The sequence below is a fragment of the Choloepus didactylus genome, chromosome 18 (genome assembly GCF_015220235.1).
Source record: "Choloepus didactylus isolate mChoDid1 chromosome 18, mChoDid1.pri, whole genome shotgun sequence".
In the NCBI taxonomy this organism is placed as follows: domain Eukaryota; kingdom Metazoa; phylum Chordata; class Mammalia; order Pilosa; family Megalonychidae; genus Choloepus; species Choloepus didactylus.
This window is the reverse complement of record NC_051324.1, coordinates 54139416-54161408: the sequence shown is the minus strand read 5'-3', so window position 1 is coordinate 54161408 and position 21993 is coordinate 54139416. Positions and strand designations below refer to the sequence as shown.

General features: G+C 49.0%; 1 protein-coding gene across 4 annotated transcripts; it reads left to right on the top strand.

The window, feature by feature from the left end:
* Window positions 1-1845: 1845 nt before the first annotated feature.
* On the top strand, window positions 1846-21781 carry DCAKD (dephospho-CoA kinase domain containing). 4 transcript variants are annotated; one of them, XM_037810117.1, is made up of 5 exons: window positions 1846-1966; window positions 12624-12844; window positions 13226-13429; window positions 16799-16886; window positions 20512-21781. In XM_037810117.1, exons 2-5 carry the CDS (start codon window positions 12733-12735, stop codon window positions 20801-20803), a joined length of 696 nt encoding a protein of 231 aa, XP_037666045.1. In that variant the 5' UTR covers window positions 1846-1966; window positions 12624-12732; the 3' UTR covers window positions 20804-21781. The 4 variants fall into 4 exon arrangements, with proteins under 4 accessions (XP_037666045.1, XP_037666046.1, XP_037666048.1 ...); XM_037810118.1 differs by having other exon boundaries at window positions 1847-1966; window positions 12627-12844; XM_037810120.1 differs by having other exon boundaries at window positions 1939-1990; window positions 12627-12844.
* The last annotated feature ends 212 nt before the right edge of the window (window positions 21782-21993 follow it).

Below are 21993 nucleotides of genomic sequence, written 5' to 3'. Positions count from 1 at the left end.
GAGGTGATCTGGGACCAGGTCAAAGAAAGCCTTGAATTTCAGGCTAAGGAAATTGGACTTTTTATATTCCAGCTGGTGAAGACTTATGGGAGGTTGTTTTTTTTTTTTTGGAAAGTTTGTAATAAAGTATGAATATTAACGATATTTGTGAGGTTCCATATGAATTTAATTGCATATTCATATTTATTTAAAATAAACATATGGAAAATAAATTTCATTTTAACAACCAGAGTGAAAGACTTGGGAGTCAAAGGAGTCATCTCTAATGGATTCAGAGGGTTGTTAATCAAATAAAACTTGAAACACCACTATGTTCCAGGCATCATGCTAAGATGGTAAGGACACAGAGGTGACTGAGATGCAGGATGTTGTCGGTATAAAGTGAGATAGTATAAGCAGCTAGAGTCAGCTCAAAGTTTATCACTGCTGTCCTGAATAATGGACGATATGTTTGGGGGCTGAGAAAGCCCTTGGTACTGCTAGGTGGAGCTTCAATGCAGAGAAAATGCTTGGTTGAAGCCCCTCTTACAGGCATTCAGCCTCTCCCCAGGCAGAGGTGCAGTGTGTATTATCAGATTGGACCACAAGGATACTGATTTACAGGACAAGGCTCTCCCTCATGCACCAGTATCTGGGAAAATCAGAATCATCTGCAAGGATTTCCTAACGCTATGCCCCAGGAAGATCTTTATAATCACTGCCATGGCCAGCCATGGTTACTGACAAGAATCTGGGTATCCCTCTGATGTGTCAGGAATAGGATACAGGCTGAAAACCACAGAGCAAGGTTATCTGTAAGTTGTTTGGCTTGAGGAAGGGGGTGGAGGAGGACAGGCCATGAGATCTGGTTCTACAGAATAGGGATTAGATTTGTTCTGTGTGACCCAATGGAGTAGAACTAGGAGAGAGATCATCTAGGGAAGAGCATTCTAACTGCCAAGACTGGACTCCAAAGACAGCGTGAAGCTGCCAAGAGAGAGAGTTAGTTCTCTGAGACTGGACATGTCCAAGTAGAGACGACAGAGATGACATGGAAGGATTCAAACACTAGAAGGGTGTTCAGATCAAATAGCCCTTTTATCATGAGACACAGTCCTACTTATTGCATGATGGCAGTTAGTGCTGTTGGAATCAAGCAGAAAGATTTCGGGGATTGGGTTGGTCAGAGATGTTAAATTAGTTCATTCTTCTATGCAATTGAATCTCTACTATGCCAAGGCACTGTTCAGGTGCTAGGGATACAGGGGTCAAAATACGGGAGGCCTATTTAAAAGGGAGCACAGACCAGAGGCAGGGTAGGAGTTAACTAAGACTCACCTACTGTATGTGAAGCACCCTTAGATTCTTTATGTATTTCTAATTCTTTCAACAACACTGCACGGTAGCGATCATCCCCACTTTAAGAAAGGAGATAGGATGATAGGCTAAGTGAGTTGCTGGGCTTGTATGGGATGGAATGTGGGCTTTGCAGTCAAGTGATTTGTATAAGAGGCAATTGATTAACTCTAAGCATCAGTTTTCTCATATGTAAAATGGGGATGACGACAGTACTCCACCTCGAGAAGTGGGAGGATTAAATAAGATGATGCCTACAGAATGCTCAATGCATGGACCTGGCCTGGTAGGTTGAAAGCGCTCAGTGAATTACTGCACCTATCAATCTCATCACCAGATGCTGCACAGATAGTGAGTGGCCAAGTCCGAACCTGAACTCAAGTCTCTTCGCATTTTTTCCTGAGCTGCTAGAAGGGGTAATCCAGACCTCCGGCTCCAGCATCACTTTCCCGCGCTCTCAGGCCGCGCCCCTCCCCGCCCATCGCCTCCCGGACACGCCCCCTTCTGCCGAGCGGACGTCCGGTCAGCGGGAGCGTTCCCCCAATGCCCCGCCTCGCCCGCCGGAGGCGCTCAGTAAACGCGGCCGAGATTGGGCGAGCGGCTGCGGCCCCGGCTGGGTCAGAGGCCCCGGGTACGTAGCGCAAGGCGCGGGCTGGTGAGTTCGGGCCCGGCTTCGGGGCGGGGGCTCGCTGGACAACTGGCCGCGGCGCTGCCTTCCTCCCCTCCGCGCCCGGATTCCCGGACCTGTACGACTGGGATCTTCCCCGAGGCCGGGATGGGGGCCGGGCTCTGGGCACTCTGAACACCACCCGAGGCCCACAAGAGCCTTGTTACAATTTATTGAGCACGTTCCGTGGAGCAGATCGTGGGTCAAACGCTTTACCTCCAAGGGCTCGGAGCCTTCACAGCAGCCCTACAGAGCAAAAGTGCTATTATCCTTGTTTTACAATTGTGGAAACTGAGAAAGCCTCACAACTAGAAAGCAGCGGAAGTTGTGGATTCGAACCCAGATTCGAGTCCAATGTCAGTACACTTTAGAACTTTGTGGTTTGACTTTAGACCAGCCTCTGCCACCTCTAGTTGTGTGATTTGGGGTGGTTTTCCGCCCCTCAGTTTGCTCATCTGAAAAATGGGGAAGACGATACCTATCTCAGTGGGTGGGTGTCAAATGCCGAGTGCTCATCTCCGCTTTCCAGGCCGGGCTTCTCGGCTTCCCTCTTCCGGGCGGCCGCGGCGCGGGGCTCCCACGCATCCGCGAGTAGAGGGCGGCCAGACCGCCTGCTTCTCTTCCCTCCCAGCCTCCCAGATGGCGGCGTTTGGCATTCCTGGTGTTGGTTTTGCTTATAAAGTTTTCAAAAATTTTCCTCTCTCTTAACTGTGGAGAAATTACCGCCCGAGTGAACTTTGACAATTAAGTCTTAACTCTGAAGTTGTTTTTAAAATGTTATTTTTTTAGGGGGATGGAGGTGGGTGGGGACCTGGTTTTACGTAAATAAAACCGATTGACTTGGTGGGAAAGGGGGTGCGGGCATAGACCGGGGGAAATGGGTGAATTGCTAGAGAGAGCTCTGGCTGATGAATAGAAACTGGACCCGTTGGATGGAGTGGTTTTGTCTTAGCAGGGCCCTAACTTCCCACTAAATCCTCTTCGGTCTACCCTGGGCAAGTTCTGAATCTGTTCTCCTGGGCGATGTTTCAAGGGCTTCAGAGCCTTAGAGAAAAAACTTAGGGCTGATAGTTGAAGACAGGCAACAAGTGTTTTTGTTTTTCTTTTTGTTTTCTTCAATTCAGTTTTATTGAGATGTATTCACATACCCTGCAATCATCCGCAGTGTACAGTCGTTTACAGTACCATCATACAGTTGTGCATTGATGAATCAATCAATTTTTGAACATTTTCATTACTCCAAAAAATAAAAAATAAGAATAAGAATAAAACTACAAATAAAGAAGAACACCCAAAACATCCCATCCCCCTATTATTCATTTAATTTTTCTACTCATCTGTCCATACACTGAATAAAGGGAATGTGAGCCACAAGGCTCTCACAATAACACGGTCACACAGGGTAAGCCATATGGTTATGCAATCACCTTCAAAAATCAAGGCTACTGGGTGGTAGTTCAACAGTTTCAGGTATTTCCTTTTAGCTATTCCAATACACTAAAAACAAAAAAGGGTTATCTATATAATGCATAAGAATAACCTCCAGTGACCTCTCAACTCCATTTGAAATCTCTCAGCCACTGAAACTTTTATTTTGTTTGATTTCTCTTCCTGCTTTGGTTCAAGATGACTTTCTTACTCCCACAATGCCAGGTCCAGGCTCATCCCCCGGAGTCATGTCCCACGTTGCCAGGGAGATTTACACCCCTGGGAGTCATGTCCCATGTAGGGAGGAGGGCAGGGCCAACCTACCAAGTTGGTTTAGAGAGAGGCCACATCTCAGCAACAAAAGAGGTTCTCTGGGGGAGACTCTTAGGTACAATTATAAGTAGGCTTAGCCTCTCCTTTGCAGTAACAATTAGCTTTGCTTTGAAAACTACCCATTCACATTTTTAGCTTGAGACAGCTAAAATTTTTCTCTGAAAGTTTCAATAGTTGGAAAAGATAGGATTTCTGCTTAATTGTAAATGTTGATATTTAAAAATCTGTTACAATACTCTTTAAATGTGTGTAATGGAATCTACCATAGTGACTTGATTTCCCTCATCATCCTTTGGTAAAAAAAAAAATGAGCTAGTTTTTATTTAACAGTCAAAATTTTACATTGTTCTTTTTCACTTCCTGAACTCATATTTCCATTTTATTTCCTCTGCAGAAGTTTTTTCTAGTATAATAGATTTTATGCCTGAAAGCCTTTGGTTTATCATCCTACTTCCCCACAACAAAAAATATGTACAAAAATTAACATTTAAACATTTTCAAAAATTGAATTGTGATCATAGTGTTAAGCATTTTCTTTCTGAATGAGTTATTACAATCATTAAATATACAATTGATCAAAACAACATAAATACATCACAATTATGGTAATTGTTAAAGATAAGTTCTATTGGAAATGCTTCCTAATAAGATAGGTGGAGCTCTTTTTTTTTTTTAGTTCATGCATCCATCCATGTATATTTGCTAGAGTGAAACAGCTAGTTTTTGTTTGTTTTCATGGCTGTAAGCATTGAAAAAGTTTGCTCATGTAAATAAGTACACGTGAATTGAAGCTGTTTTGTTGCAGCAATGTCACTAGATTCTTTGAACACCTGACTTTTGGGTCAAAAAAATCACATAGTGATATATTATTCAAATTGATTATTAATGATCTGTCAGCGGACATTTATTTTAGGTCCTGTAACTTTGTTGAAAGCATAGGTGTGGAAACCACCTGACCTTGGCAAAAGGCTTTGCTTTGTGGGCACTGCAGGCTGCCTCATTCTCAGTATAGCTGCTCATATATATATTTTTTTAATTAAATTCAGTTTTATTGAGATATATTCACATACCATACAATCATCTATGGTATACAATCAACTGTTCACAGTACCATCATATAGTTATGCATCCATCACCCCAATCTATTTTTGTATATTTTCCTTACACCAGAAAGAATCAGAATAAAAAATAAAAGTGAAAAAAGAATGCCTAAAACATGCCCCCCTTCCCACCCTATTTTTCATTTAGTTTTTGTCCCCGTTTTTCTACTCATCCATCCATACACTGGATAAAGGGAGTGTGATCCACAAGATTTTCACGATCACAGTCACCCCTTATAAGCTACATTATTATACAGTCATCTTCAAGAGTCAAGGCTACTGGGTTGCAGTTTGATAGTTTCAGGTATTTACTTCTAGTTATTCCAATACATTAAAACCTAAAAAGTGTGATCTATATAGTGCGTAACAATGTCCACCAGAGTGACCTCTCGACTCTGAAATCTCTCAGCCACTGAAGCTTTATTTTGTTTCATTTCACATCCCCCTTTTGGTCAAGAAGACGTTCTCAATCCCACAATGCCAGGTCCATATTCATCCCTGGGAGTCATATCCTGCATTGCCAGGGAGATTTACACCCCTGGGAGTCAGGTCCCATGTAGGGGGGAGGGCAGTAAGATCACCTGCTGAGGTGGCTTAGTTAGAGAGAGAGAGGGCCACATCTGGGCTGCTTATAGTTTGAACCAGCCCTTGGGGTGCCCAGGGTTTTTCGTACTATTGGACAATGTAAGATCTGGGATGGGTGGGTAGTTAACGCTTTTCTTTAAGTGAGGGAAATGGGTGAGTTTCAGCGGGAGCTGGCAAAGGAAATCCTACAGGCAGACTCCCAGACAGTTCTGTTTAGCTGGAGAGAAGCTGTGGAAACTGAGCTGGAAATTTCTTTCCCTTATAAACTGCCTTTGTGTCCCTTGGAACATCTTCATGCCTTCCCCCAGGGATTCTCATTCCTCACCATGAACACCACCTGGAAGTACCTCATGGGCAAATATCTAACATCTTTTAACTTCTATTCCCTTACCTTTCAAATGGCAATAAATCAAAGAACTTATTTCTTGGGGTTGTTGTGCTGATCAGATGAGATCAAGGATGTCCCTGGCTCACAGGAATTACTCAAATGGTGTTTGCTTTCATACTCTAGTTCCTGTTGGCTCAGAAACTCCCCTTTCTAGACACTGCCTGAGTTTTCTCATCTGTGACCCAAGATGTTGTCAGCCCAGGAATGTGGGGGTGGGAAGTAATGTGAAAAAGGTTTTGTAATTCTCCCAGTAGATTCTCTGGAGCAGACATTTTCTTATTTTATAACAATCACAGTTAATGTCGAGTTCCTGCTTCTTAAGAGCTAGACCTTTTGCTGACTGTTTTATGTGTTCATTCAACAAACAATTTTTGAGGACCTTGTACTTGGCAGGCCCTGTTTTAGGTACCACTTTGGATGCGGTAATGCCCAGATTCTAGAAAGAGGCAGCTTACAAATAAACACATTAAATATATAATATGTCAGGTGGTAATAAGTTGGTAAATGCTATGAAGAAAAATGAAACAGTATGGAGAATAGAGAGTGAAGTGGGGTGGTATTTTCTATATTCAGAGACAGTCTCTGATAAGGTGACGGTTGGGTAGAGAAGAGAGTGAACCATGGGGCCCCCTGGTTCCATGTCGTGCAAACAGATGGGGCTGAGGTGGGAGTGTGCCCAGCATGGAGGCCAGGGTGCTGGAGGGGATCAAGGGGGACAGTGGCAGACGATTCTTGGAGAGGATACAGCCTGTGTCTATCACAAAGCCCTTGTAGGACCCCAGGAGGACTGGGATTTGACTTGGAGTGAGATGGGAGCCACTGGAGGGTTTTGAGCAGAGGGCTGGCATTTTTAAAGCATCACACTGGTTTCTGTGTTGTGAATAGACTGTCGGGGAGCACAGGCAGTGGCAGGGAAGTCATTTAGAGGCGACCACAGTACTCCTACAGGGGAGCATGGACCAGGGGTGTCTGGCCTGGTTGTGAGGGTGGGAGGTAGAGCTGGCAGGGTGTGCTGGTGGACAGGATGAAGATTGTGAGAGAGGAGCCAAGAGGACATCGGGGTTTTTGGCCTGAGCAACTAGAAGCGCCGTTTACACAAATGAGGTGGACCACAGTGACTGTGACATGGCACACACTGAGTTAGGGAGGATGAGGTGACCATGACTTATGCCACCTCTTTTAATCCTGACAAGGCCCCTGTGAGTAGTCATTATTAAGCCCATTTGAACCTCTAGGAAACAGAAGCTCTGAACGCTGAAGTAAATTGCCCAAGGCCGCAGCTAGTTAAGGGACAGAGCTGAGATCCAAACGTGCCGGTGGCCTGCGTACTGTATCGCAGGTGCCTCTAGGAGTTGGCTTTCCTGCATAAAGTCCAGCAGGGCGGTCTAGGCCAAACCACCTCCCCGCTCACTCATATAAGCTCCCTGGAAGGATGTTTTGTGCTCAAGTAGAGAAGAGAGACCTCGCCCTCCCTTCTCTTGGTGTTGGGAGGTGGGGGGGGCTGACCATCAACCCCTCCTCTTGTGGCTCCTTCCAGGTAATTGGCAGCTTGGACGAGGTGGTGGCTTAATAGGCTGAGCTAGATGGAGATAACTTTGACTCAGGGAGGTTTAAACAGCAACCTCTCACCAATAATGAAAGATTAGGACTGGGGAAACCGTATGTTAACTATTAACTGGAAAACAGTATGATTTGCAACCACCGGTTCCAGAAGAAAATAATTGGGTCCCAAGGCAGGGAATGACTTGTTTTCATGAATGATTACATTGATCATTGGAGCAAAATAGATATGTCCCCTTTGGAAAGCAAGTCAAAGGAAGTGTCCAGCTGGTCAGGCACACCCAGTGGGAGATCCTGGGAGGCTGCGAAGGAGGAAAGGAAGCTGCAGGCTAATGAGGAAGACGGGTCCTGGCCCCCTACAGCAGGGTGGGGGCTGTTGATGGCAGATGTGAAGCAATGGAACTTGCTTCCAACTTAAATCCTGAGCTCTCCCAAGGGAGAGGAGAGAGAGTGTCCATCCGCACCACAATCCCTTATTCTGTTTCACCCATTGGGTGTTTTGTTTGTTTCCTTTTTTTTTTTTCCAGGAGATACTTACTAGCAGCAAGTCTCCAGCCTCCCCTTTGCTGCTGAAGAGTGTGACCCCACGTGTTGCCCCTCCTCTTTCCCAGACTGATGCCTCATCTGCTTATGGAGTCATTCAGTCATTCACTCATTCAGTCATTCATTTAATGAATGGTTATGGAGCACTCACTCTAATAACAAAGAGGGAACACTGACTGAGTGCTTAGTGTATGCCAGGCACTATTCTAAGCCGTTTATATGTATATACTCATTTACTCTTCAGCAACTCAGAGAAGTAGGTGCCATTAGCTCCATTTTTTGGAAGAGGAAACTGAGTCATAGGGAGGTTAAGTGACTTGATAGTGTCTGTAAAAGTGACAGAGCCAGGATATGTGCCTGACACTACCCAGGGGTGTAAAATGGGCATGGCTCTTGACCTCACGGAGCTTCTTGTATCTACCATATTAAAGATAGTCACACAATCTAAAGTATAAACTGTGAAGGGCACAAGGGAGGGAGAGTAAACGAGTGGTGAGAGCTCTGGGACCTGATTTGTACTGGGGGGTTTGTTAGGGCCCCTCTGAAGAGCAGCTGGACTTGCTCCTTCATGGCTGTCAGGTCTTTGTTCAGAGAATCCTTCTGGTCTCTCGTTTAAAACAACACCCCCATCACTCTTAACACCCTTTCCACCTCATTTTCTTCATAGCACTTCACCACCACCACATGTACTCTGAGTTTTCTTATATCCCTCCTCACCATTCCACCTCCTACACTGGAGTGCAGGCTTGGTGAGGGCAGGGCCTCTTGTTTAGAACAGTGCCTGGTGTCTGATTAGCTGAAAGGATGAACATGGGAATAAATGAAGAGTTAACCAGGAGGAAAGTGTTCTGGGCAGAAGGAACAGCATATCCAGAGGCTCAGAGGTAGGAAAGAGCCTGCATGTTCTGCAACAGAAGGAAGGCCATGAGCACAGGTGTGGACAAGGAGTGACTGAGAGGATGGAGGGTTGGCAGTGGGCAGGTCACACCAGGCCTGGAGGCCTCTGAGGTGCTAGGAGGGAAAAGGCAGTGAGGGTTTAAGCAGGAGAGTGACATGATGAAGTGTTCACTTTAAGCCAGAGCAAGGCAGGGATATGAGGGTCAGGTCAGAGACTACTGCTGGTGGCTTAGATTAGCAGGGTGGACCCAGTGGAGTTAGAACTCAGGCAGACCACATGGGGAAGTTGAGCTATTAGTCTGGTGGCCTGTGAAGCAGCCCACTGTCATTTTTGCCTCAGAAAACTCCAGAAAAGACTGTTCTTCCCCAGGTATACTTCCTTGGTCTTCTTGGAGCCCAAGAGGTAAGAGCTGAAAAGGCAGTTTGAAGAAACTTAATGAGAAGGGCTCACTGTTTATGGGGCACAGTAGCATTTGATCCTCATCTCACCGATGTGGAAGCTCAGGCTAAGGAGACCCCAGAGGTCATAGCAGGTTTGGGGTGCGGATACCACTCTCTGACTCAGAAGTCTTTACCCTTTTCTTTACAGCACTGCCTTTCCATTAATGTAGAAAATGGGAGAAAAGAAAGGATTGGATGTGGCTCCTGCTGGAGCTGTCCCATCTTGGCCTTTGACTCCCTTGCCCGGGATTAGTTCCAGAATCCAGCTTCTTCTCTGTTACTGTGGGACTCAGTGTTCTCCTTGCTCCTTCAGCCAAGCTTTTGGTGTTGAGGAGGAAGATGTCTGGGCCACCAACAGTCATTTCTTTGGTTCACTGGCTGAGCTTTTATTGAGTGCTCCCGGGAGAGTGCTGAACCATGGAGGGAGGGAGAAAGCACCGGTGAGCCTCGGAGCCTCCTGCTGGGGCAGATGTTAGCCCTGGAGGTCCAGCCCCCTAGTTTGACAGGTGTGGAGGCAGGCTCAGAGGGGACGGCATTTGGGGATCAGCCGTTTCTCATTGATGGGGCACTTACGACCCTGGGCCAGGCTGGCAAGGAGGCATGCTGCAGTCACACGGTTTTACAGCAGGTGAGACTGGGACCCAGGCCTCTCAACTTCCAGTCCACAGCTTGCCATTTTGCAGGAGTTCTGGTGCCTGGCTGGCTGGGTTGCTAGGTCCCAACTGAGATTCAGATTCAGTAGATCTTGGGTGGAACCTGGGTATCTGTACCTTTTCTAAAGTTTCATAGGGAGTTTAGATCATCGCCAGGTTTAGGAGTTGCTGTGAGGTACCCACTGCCTCAGTGAAATGGCAGTGGAATGAAGGGCAATTGGAGCAGGTTCTGGAGGAAGATGACTTTTGAACCAGAGCTGGAAGAGGGTCACAAACACAGGTTATCAAAGGTTGTCGCCTCTCCGTGGGTGCCAGGAGAGGAGTTTCTGGAAAGGTCTAGGTGGGACTTAGAGGCAGCTTGGAACCTAAGTCTCCGTTTCCTCCTTGGTAAGCCTTGAGAGAACTATGGGCTCTTGCTTGCTACAGCCCCCAACCCTAGCAGCTACATGCCAGAGCACATATGTGCGAGTGGGAAAGCACCCTCCATACCCCCACTGGAGTCAGGTGAGTACCACGTGACCACTCTTGCTCACCTGCCAGTGCTCTGTTCTCAGCTGGTTTCATTGGTTACCGTCTGACTCTCCAACCTTCCTGAACCGCACTGCAGCATGCAGGGAGCTCAGTCGATGGTTAGTGAAGGAATGAGTTATGGAGAGGCTCAGTGGATGGGAACAGCTGTTATTTGTCCAGCCCCTTTAAGCCGGGGGCCCAGAGCCTCCCCAGGCCTGCGCTCCTCCGTCCCCTTGGCCTTCTTGATGAAGGCCCTGCAGCTGCTGGTCTGTCTCCACAGATGGTAATCCAAGGCACCAGGAAGGGAAGATATTCATTCGAGCCTAGAATTTACATCTCTGCTCTGGTTACTGTCCACAAGTCCTCCCACCCCCATTCTGTAGGAGGAAAACAATATAAAAAATCTCTTTAGCTCTGAATTGACTTGCCTACAGACATGTCCATCTTTCCTCATCTTCTCTCACTTGGTCTAAAGCCAAATTCATTTCATATTTCCTGAGGATAGTAAAGGCAGGGCCCACACGAGTCAGGGGCCCTGAGTCCACCTGGCTCTGCTGAGGGCTGCCCCTTCCCCTCGCTGATCTTCATTCTCCACAGCTGCAAATGAAGACTTAGACTCAATCCCAAACCCTGCTGCACATCAGAACTAGCTGGACACAGCTGAGTTAGTAAGTCCCAGGAGAGGGCCTGACGCTGACCCTGGCAGCGTTGGGTGACCAGGTGACAGCAGCTTGCATTCAGTGACAAGGGGTCAGTGCCCTGTGGAGAACCGGCCCTTGCCCCTTCCCTAGGCCCCGGCCTGTTCTCAAGTCAGCCCCCTTCCTGCAGACTCTGGTTGTTCAGTGAAAAAGCAGCAGATCCCTATTGCTTTAGGGACAGTGATACAGAGTTGGGATTTAAAACGCTGTTGTTGGGTTCTCCATTCCAGAGTTTTACCTAAGTGGACCAACTGTTTAAAAAATTCTGGACTACTGAACCCTATTCTTAACTCCTCTTTTTGTAAGCTAGAGGGGAGGCCATGTAGAGGCAACTCCGACTTCAGAGAGACTGAGGAGAAATGATTTTTAAATGGTTCAGTAACTTCACGAGGTCTACCCCCACTCCTGGCTTTCCTGGGCCTGGATGAGGGTTAACTAAGAGGATTTAAACTTCTAGGTTGATACCCCCCGCCAAGCCACCGACCCACTCAACCCACGTCTGAGCAGCTGTCACCCCGTCATTCGGTGTATCCTCAGGGGAGACACACTCACTTCAGCATGAGTTCGAGAAAAGTGTAATTAGGATAGTAAACCTGCTCTTTAACAAACAAACAAAAAAAGTTCTAGGACAGTTTTCAAGGTCCTGGAGAAGTAATTTGGCACCAAATTAAGGGTGGGAGTAGAGAGCTGACCTTCAAATTAATTTCTTCCTGCCTGAGGAAAAAAAAGTCCAAGACAGGGCAGCCCTGCTTCCCCCAGAAAATGCAACAAGACTTTCAACAGTCTATTGTGAGATAGCGGGAGGTTGCAGAGTGGGGACATAACTTCATGCCAGTTGTTTTTGTTTCTTTCTGTGCCTTGCAGTATAACCCCTGCATCTCCAGAAAGCACTCCTTGCTTAACAGCACCTGACCTTGTCGTTGCCTGCTCAGCACTTGGACTGCTAAATTTATACTGTTGGTTTACTTTACTTGTGAGTGTTTTTGAAAGAATACTGGATTTGATTGTGAAAACCTTGTGGATCATACTCCCTTTATCTGGTGTATGGATGGATGAGTAGAAAAATGGGTACAAAAACTAAATGACAAATAGGGTGGGATAGGGGGCATGGTTTGGGTGTTCTTTTTTTTTACTTTTATTTTTTATTCTTATTCTGATTCTTTCTGATGTAAGGAAAATGTTCAGAAATGGATTGTGGTGATGAATGCATAGCTATATGATCGTACTGTGAACAGTTGATTGTATACCATGGATGACTGTATGGCATGTGAATATATTTCAATAAAACTGAATTTAAAAAAAAAAAAAAAAAAAAGACTACTGGAGGCTTTTCCTGAAGGAATTTTCTGTCTGCAGGTAGACCCAAAGCTCTGCAAGCTCAGGGCTTGACTCCCTGGCCGGGCTGTATCTCCATCCCTTCCTCTGCCTCCCTCACCCTCTTGGTTTTGGCCCCAACCCTGATGAGGCCTACTCTTGTCTCACCAGCAGGTCCTTCCGGTCACTGACCGCCCCAGTCGGCTGAGCTTGCCTTATTCTCCAGTGAGTCCCAGATCCTGGTTGGGGGTCTCACTGGCCTCATTCTTTACTGGGCAAGATGTTCCTCGTGGGCCTGACGGGGGGCATTGCCTCGGGCAAGAGTTCAGTGATCCAGGTGTTCCAGCAGCTGGGCTGTGCAGTGATTGACGTTGACGTCATTGCGCGGCACGGTGAGTTGGGGCTTGCACACAGCAGCTCCCGGGGCTGCCTGACTTCTGTCGGGCCTCACCTTTATAAAATTCCCTTCAAGGCCAGAAAGGAGATAAAGGCTTTCCTGTCTGCCATGGTCTCATTTCCTGCTCTCTTCTCTGTTCTAATTACTCTCCCTCTCATTAGAAGTCTCCCACCTCTCCTTCCCTTTGTCCCATTTCCGCCATGAGGAGTTCCGTGCCCTCTGCTCTCCTTCCTCACTGCTTTCTCTCCCTTCATTTGGGGTGATGAAAGAAGCACTCCTTGTGTTCCCCCATTATTTTGCCTCTAGTCACTTGGGGTCCTCCTCCGGCTGGCCTTGAGGCTCTGGAGAGTGACCTTGCCGCCTCCTCATGCCACAGTGGTCCAGCCGGGGTACCCTGCCCACCAGCGCATCGTGGAGGCTTTCGGCACAGTGGTCTTGCTGGAGAATGGCGACATCAATCGCAAGGTCCTGGGGGACCTGATCTTTAACCAGCCCGACCTACGGCGGCTGCTCAACAGCATCACCCACCCCGAGATCCGCAAAGAAATGGTGAAGGAGACCTTCAAGTACTTTCTCCGGGGTAAGATCTGGGGCCTGGAATGGGGGCTGAGGACAAAGCCCTCTCCTTCCAGGGCCAGGACCCTTCTCCTCTGCAGGAAGTTTGGCTCACCCCACCCTATCCAGCTGATCAGTTCACACTGTTTGTGGGCATCCTCCCCCGATCCTACCCTCCAACACAGAGTCCTGTACCAGCCCCAGATGAAAGTCCCCCAACTCTTAAGGAGGTTGACAGTTTAGTGAGAAGAGATGCATGGGGCTTTTCACCCCTGATCCCCAGGAAGTAAGTTGATTTTTCTAATAGGGATGGGAATAATGAGAGCTGATGAATAATGGAGTCCTGACACCCAGGTTCAAGCCCTGGCCCTCACAGTTTCTAGCTATGTGACTTGGTGAAATGATCCAACCCCTCAACCTGTTCCATCATTGCACAGTGAGGGTAATCATTCCAACCTTGAGAAGTTCTTGAGAACGAAGAGTTCGTGTTAGTGGCTGTCAATTACTACATGAATAGTAAGTGCAGTCAGAGCCATCTGGGAAAGCAAGTTTGTAGATGGATGTGGGGAAGGATCAGGATGGGGAAGGACTGGGATGGCCAGGGCAGATCGGGGAGTTGTTCTAAGTAGAGGGTAATTTCAGGACTAGGATTCGGGGATGAGAGTTCACCTGGTGTGTGGAGCAGCCAAGTGGTGTGCCAAGGATGGAGGCGGGGAGAGTGTTCAGAAAGCAGGGCTGTGTGGTCAGTTGACAAGAGTCTTGCTTGTGTAAGGTCAGCAGCCTTTCCAAAGCCATACACCATGGTTCAAACCCTGCTTTTCAGGACGGTGTTGGGAGGGACGATGGGGTCAGTCTCCGGGAACACTGAGAGAGCAAAAGTAGTGGCTCCAGATCAGGTGAGAGGCTGGCCCAGGGCCCCTGCAGATCTGCCTGCCAGCCTTTGGCATACGTGGCCTCCAGCATGGGCTCTGGAGCTGAAGACCTGGCTTCTGCCTCCACCCTGTCACTCACAGTGCTGAGGCTTTCCTTCCTGGAGGCCACGGGGATGCCTTCCAGGGTCTCTTCGGCCATTGGTACTGTAACCCTAGCCAAATCCCTTTTTCTCCTATGCCTCAAGTTTTCACATCCAGAGTGGAAAACCTCCCCTGATGCTCTCCTACCTCCAGTCCTTCGATGGAGCTAGGGCGAGCTCCAGGCATCCCACCCCCACCCCTGCCAGATTGTCTGTCTCAGCACCTTGCTGCAGCCTCCCCCCGTCCCTCCTCTCTTGGAAGGGTCTTCGGTCTCTCTCTGCCTTTGTCCTGCCTCCCGTGTCTGTGCCAGTACCCCCTCCCATCCCCCACCCAGGAGTGGAGCCTTCTGCGTTTCATTCCTGCCCTTTTGCTTTTACTCCCAGGCCAGTTACAAGTACATCTGCAGGGCTTCAGGCGGCAGTGTCTCTCCCCTTCTGAAATTAAGCATCGGATAATGTCACCCGCTCCAAAGCTCTCCCACTGTGTCATCCACCCAGCTCCCACCCCCACCCCTTAAATAAAAGCCAAAAAGCTTTTTTCAGCTCGATAAGGTGAAAAACGGGGACGACAGCTGTGGCTTCCACAGTCCCAGTTTTTCCCTGATGAGTATAACAAATACAACTGTCAAAGTTGGTATAATCAAACGTCAGATAAGATCACCAGCTGTTGGGGAGGTCTCTGTGTAGGCAGACGGATGTCTTAATAGAGTGAGGAGAGTTTGCGGAGCTTATCAAGCAGGAGGGATGTGACAGCTGAATAGCCCTTTGCTGGTGAACCAAAGAGCTGGCTGCACAAGCTCCCGAGAGGGACCCTAGGAGAAAGGACAGTGAGGGAGAGGAAGCAATGGGAGAGGAGCAGGAAAGGGAGATAAGAGGCCCAGAGAGGATCTGGTCTCGGCTCTTACTCGGGGTGGGGGTGGGCAGCACTGCTGGCCACCCCTCTGCTTGAACAATAGTCATAATCGCCATCATTTAGGCAGCACTTGGAAGGGGCTGGCTGAGGGGGTGCTGAGTGGTTGGTGTGCATTTGCATTTACTCATTTAATCCCTACCATCATCCTGTGAGGTGGATGTTCCTTTTACTCACTTACCAGATGAGGTTCCTTAGCGAGCCTAGGGTTGCCTGGTGGGGAAGAGGGGGAGCAGGGCTGCAAACCAAGCTGTATCCTCTTGACCACCTCATTCAACTGAGGGGTTCTCTTGGGCAGCAGGTCCTGGGTGACAGGAAACCCAGCAGTTCCCTGCATCACCTCAAGTGCCATTTTCCCTGAGACACCCCTGGAATAGGTGCAAGGTGTGTCTGGTTCATTCTTTGGTTGAAAGTGTTTGGAGTGGGACATCATCCCAGGCCAGGGGTGCAGTCTCCTGCTCTGTCCAGCCCAGGGGTCTCAGGCAGAAGCAGTCCCCGTCCTGTACCCTTGTTTCTGTCACTGGCTGTGAGTGAACTGGGAGAGTGTGTGGAGCCCATGGTGTTTCTGGGCAGGTAGTCCAGGGGTCATGCCCACTCATGGTGGGTCAGGGTGCTGCTTTTTTGACTGGTTTTGGCTTGTAGTGGGAGGTCCAGCCCGTGCCTTTTGCCCCATGGGAACAAAACTACCCCCATCACCTTCAGACCCAGTCCCTACAGTCCCTGGCTAGAGGTCTGCCTCTGACACTGAGCCCAGAAGCAGCCCCTTTTCCTTTTGGGGCTGCTGATGCCACACCCCCCCCCACACACAAGCCCCTCCTGCCTCTTGTGGAGTGTTGGTAGTGACAGCCACCAACATGGCTGTGCACTCTTCTCCAGCAGGGGGCCAGCCTTGGGCCTGGGCTCAGTGGGGAAAACCTGTCCTTTTGTTTTTGTTGAGCAGAGGTGGGATGAAGTAGGGCAGGAAGGACCAGTTACTCTTGGCAACTCCCCCAGTCTCCTGCAACTCTGACTGTGTCATTTCCCTTCTCAAAAATATTAACTCTTTGGGTTCAGGATCAAGATAAACCCCTTTGTGCCTGCCCTGACCACCTTATTGGCTTCACCTCCACCCTGCTTGAGGCCCTTGCTTCAGCCAGAGCTGTAGACTCCTTGCTGCTCCCTGTGCTTTGCTGTTCCCATCCCACCCTCTAATTTTCAAGTGTCAGAAGTCTGCCTGCTTTTCAAGGCTAGTACAAATGCCAGCCCTTCCACAAGTCTTCCCTGATCAGCCAGCCCGAAATGATTTTCTGATGCCTTCCGTCCTGAATGGCCTTGGAACTGGCTGGCATTCAGGGTGTGCTTGTCCTTGGAAGACCTCCCCCACTGCCGGGAGCCCCCCATGGTGGGAGCTTGAGGCTGCATCTCTGTTCCCACGCCTGGCACATGATCGGTCCTGCAGAATTGAACATGTGGGTTTTCCGGCTTCTCCCCAGGATACCGCTATGTGATTCTGGATATCCCCTTGCTGTTTGAGACCAAGAAGCTGCTCAAGTACATGAAGCACACAGTGGTGGTGTACTGGTGAGTGTGTGGCACGGTCCAGGCCCACTGAGGCTGGGAAGGAGGGCCCTGGAGTAAGGCATGTTCCTACAAAGGCCCATGTCACTTTTCCCTTTTCCCTTGGGTAGTCAGGAGGCATAGGGGGTTGGGCAGCAGTGCCCAAAGCCGACAGAAACCAACGTCTGTTCCAGACCCAGATATGCCTAGGAGTAAGTGTGGGAAGTGGACCCTTTTATCTGCTCTGGTGGTGGGCCCCCAAGCTTCTGAAGTGCTTGAGAAGGGCTCCCTCTGCTGGCCGTTGGCGGTACTTCACCCCAGATGCCTGTCCTGCCCTGGGCTACCATGTTGTCATGCATAGTCACTGCATCCTTTTTCCTTCTTATAGCACTTCTTAACTTTCCAAACAGCTCCCACATATATTACTTCACAGCTTCACCTTTCAGCATGGGGTGATCAGAGCAAGGGTTGATCCTTCTGAGTTACAGAAAAGAAAACTGAAGGTGGAAGTTAAGGAATTTGTCCATATTATCCATTGGCAACACCTATAAACAAAAAACTGCATGGAGGGAACTGTCAGAGCCCAGCTAAGGAAGGAGCTTTGTTCTCAGAATCCCCCAGGACAAGAAGTAAACCAGAATCCAGGTTTGGCAAACAGAGGAGGATCAAACTGTTGGAGAAAATGAGTCACAGTTCCAGTGGGGTGACAGAGTAGATGTAGGGTGTCTCTGCCTCCTAGGAACTTCCTGGATGCCACCCACAAGTGCAGCAGACACATAGGTGAGTGCTTGGCTCTGAGGATATTTTAGGCCTACAATGACTCTTAAGAGACTGAGGTGTGGGAGACTCCTAGCACACGGAAGGTAGGGCCTGGAGTGCTAGTTCAGTGTCCCAGCAACACCCTCTCCACCCCCACCCCCACCCCCCATCTCCCCACCATGGCTCACATTTAAAGGATACCCCTGAGCTCAGGTATCCTTAGCTCTGCCATTGCCCGTGCATCCCCATGTAAACTTGCAACCTCTCTGGGTTCTTTGTCCCCTGTTTGTGTTTGTGAAAATTGATCAACTGAGGCCAAGTGTACCCCATGGAAGACCTGGGATCCTCTTTGTGTTGGAGTATTCATAACACAGTTGGAGCTTTGTACCATGGGATCCAAAAAAATGAGACTATAGGTAAGGAAACAGAACAGGGGCCGGTGATGAAATTTAGGAACATGTGGTACACCTGCCATCGCCAGATGACTCCATGCCGTCTTGCCTCCCTCTCTTCTTGTGCTGTCCTTTGAGGTTAGACTGTTTGCTAAGAGCAAAAATGGCTGTGACTTCTGGCAGATGAGTGGGGCTTGGTAGATTCTGCTGCTCTCCAAGAGACCCTCCTCAGCCCCAGTCACCAGCCAGAGGAGCCTTCGCCAGAATCCTAGGTGCCGGCATGTCCCACCTGGAGCACACACAGGCATATAGCTCTCCAAGATGCCAGAGAGATAGGAATGGGTGATTTGCATTTCACAAAAGGAATCTACACTTTACAAAAATAAGGATCCCTTCTTGGATTCTTTTAAATGTCAAGCTGGTACATTTGAAACAAGATGGGGCATTTACCAAAGTTTGATTATTTCAAAATGTGATTATTCACATTTTTTGAGGAAAATGCCAATTATGGACTGAGTGTTTGGGTAAAAATTCCATTGCCATGAATAGCGTCAAACCTTAAACTAATTATATGGGTCTATTTCTCAGTCCAGCCAAGGGCTGAAGGAGGATACTGTCCTCACTTCCCAGGAGGCCCCCTAGTCTTGGCTACGCCCTTGGAAGGCTGTGCACTCACAGATGGCCCTGAGCCATCTCCACTCTCACCCACATTTTCCCAGCCACAGATTTGTGCTATCCCTAACTGAGGTTGGATATAGTCCTATTCTCAGCCAAGCAGGGATTGGTCCCATGACTTCAACAGTACACGGTCCCCTGTAACAAAGGAAATCAGTGACCTCTTGCAGTTCGTTGTCATGGAGGGGTGAGCTGCCACCCCCATGTGTGTGCAGCCTTGCTTGGTCTGCTTTCCAGAGTCCCTAAGAGATGACCAAACTGCAGTGACCAAATACTCCCTTCTTAGATCTGGAGAAACTCAGGCCTAGTGGCAAAGCACAGAGACCCCAGATGGCAGAAAGCAGCCCTTCTCCCTTCTCTGTTCCCATTGAGGGGCTTAGGTAGCCCACAGAGCCAGAGGGTGTTAGAGATGACCCCATTCTAGAGGACTGACTGCAGCCAATGAAGCCGGGCAGCTCGTCCTGACAGAGGAGGAAGGACCCAGATGGTGAGGTCAGGGTGGGAGAAAGAGGTACTCTTTGAATTTCCTTTGGAATTGGGAGACTGGAGTTCAGCTTAATCTTCAGTACTTAGTCCTGCCCAAAGACTGAAGGGATCCATTCTCAAGTGCACAAGTCCTCCTTCCTGTTTGAAACACCTTAGGGTTTGCCCTTCCCACTTCATCAGTGGCATCAAGCACAGCAGCCCTCATCTCCGCAAGTCTGTTTGCTCTGGATGTGTGGGGGTAGGGGGCAAGGAGAGGGGTCTTGTGGAGGTCCAGGAAGCTATTCTTGATACAGCAGGTCTAAGCCCCAGGGGAACAGCAGGAAGTATTTAACTTACAGGCACAGGCCTTTCAGTGAAGGTCACCCATCCAAGGGCCCAGAATATAGCCGATTCCAGGTGATCAAATCCTCCCATCTTTTTCTTTTTTTCTTATTTCTTTTTTGTTTTATTGCTCCCCCGTTGGGATTTCGGTTTAATAAACACGTAGTGAGGTTTAATTACAAGTGAAGAAAAATGAAGGTACGTGACAAAACACGACACATTGGAAACACTTGTTCAAATGTTTTCTCCAAAACATGACAGTCCATTTTAACTTATTTTTATTTGGTGTGATTCAAAATGTATAAAAAATCTTAGCAACTACATGAGGACTGGATTTCATAAAAAAGAAAAGGAAGGAAACCAGCACAGCTTATCTTTACTGAATTTGCACATGGACTCTCAAGCTTAATTCTACTTGTCTACACAGCATCTTTGTTTATTCTACCGCATCGAGGGACCACATTGTATGCACTTGTACAGTTTAATGACAAAGTGGCATAGGTCTATCTTGGAATGGGGTTTTGCAAATCATAAGTTATAGCCCATTTGGTAAATGATTATGAGGAGGCATGCAACCATCCTCAGAGCCGTTGCCCTCAGTACTTACAACAATCAGCCTGGTGTCTTGCAGAGGGAGACCTTCCATTCTGCCCTTTGTGTCTGTCTTTGGGTTCATCAGGTTCCTCCCATCTTTTAACTGGGGAAGCTCAGGCCTCATGGCAAAGCACAGAGACCCCACATGGCAGAAAACAGCTGCTGCTGCCCTTTTCCCTGCTTGCTTATATTGAGGGGCTTTGGAAGCCTGTAGAGCACCAAGTGCTTCACCAAGAGCAAGGTGAGGTGGAAGGGAAGCCAGTTAGCTGCCCAAGCCTCTTTCCCTGAGAATGGAAATCTAAGTAGCCCAGAGCGGGTGGGATTTTAGCAATGGTCCAGGCCCTGGGCCTCACGCCTGTAATTTGCCAGTGGGAGGGAGACGGGCCCGCAGTGCTCGAGCACCTCTCTTGCCTTGTCCATAGTGACCGGGACACACAGCTGGCACGACTGATGCAGCGGAACAAGCTGAGCCACCAGGATGCAGAGGCCCGCATCGCATCCCAGCTACCCCTGATAGATAAGGCCCGCCTGGCCCACCATGTTTTGGATAACTCAGGCGAGTGGAGCATCACCGAACGCCAGGTCATCCTTCTGCACGCCAAGCTGGAGCGCTCCCTGGAGTACCTGCCACTGAGGCTCGGCGTCCTCACAGGGCTGGCCGGGATTGCCAGCCTCCTCTACCTGCTTATCCGCTGCCTCCTGCCTTCCCCCTAGCTGCATACCACAAGGAAGTCCCAGGCCTCATGTCCCTCAGAGGCTGGATCCAGGTCCAGACAACCTGCCCCCAGCCCCCTCAACATGCACATGGACACCTGGGATCTGGGCTGGGCCCCACCACTGGGCTGACTTTTTGTGCATCCTGCCTGAAGCACAGAAACAGCTACTGTCAGTCAGTGTTCTCCCCACCTTCCCCAGGGCCCTGTCCTCACACCACTTACAGAACAGTAGCCATGATGGTGCCTGAAAGCAGCCTTCAGAGGCTGTTCTGCATTTCTTGCAGGTGGGGGTAGGGGACATGTATATTTGACTCTCACCAGGGTGTAGAGCTGGGAGACCCAGGGTTCCCTGGGCTTGAACCCTCTTGAACAGGTGTCCCATCATGGCCAAAACCTTTTTAGAGGACCTTGGGAAATCATTTTGGACCAAGAACTGCCACCTTCAAAAGGGCTCTGCTCTACGTTGAAGCCCTTGGCCAGGATGCAGTGAGGATTGTTGTCGGTGATGCCTTCACCATAGGGTGGGCCTCTTCTGGAACGACCCTGCATCGGATCCTTCTAGCACTCACACCCCTGCACACCACCTCCCAGCCTTTCAGCCCTTCCCTTCTCCCCATTCCATGCCCTCCTAACCCTGAATTCTTGGGACTCCACAGGCACCAGCTGTTCCTCACCTCTGTGCCTTCGCCCCTGTTGCCTCCCTGCCCCCATCAGGGGTACCTTTCCTTTTCCCCCACAACTCTCAGCTCAAGCACCTCCAGGCTGGGTTAGGTGCTCTCAGATACCACTCTCCACCCCCACCCCCTCCCAAGTCCTACCTTAATCCATGATTTAGTAATCAGCCCTGGTTGGTTAGTTTCTTTCTGCAAACTGGCTGGTTTCCCTCTGAGGGCAGGGACTGCCTTGTTCATCTCTTGTGTTCCTAGCATGGATCCTGGCTGGTTGTTGGTACTTAATACAATGTGTTGATCTGAAATTCCCTGCACTGCCTTTTTTCCCCCAGCCCCATGGACTGAGGTTCCCAAATTTGGCTGATGCCATGTGGGCTTACATTTGGCCTCTTCCCACATTGGGACCCGGGACCCTCACTTCCCAGGCCCGGAACGTACAGTGGTCCTCTGACTTCTCCTCAGGCCCCAGTCAATTCCAGCCAAGTCGAGGTGTGCCTTTGTAGCACAGCACTCACTC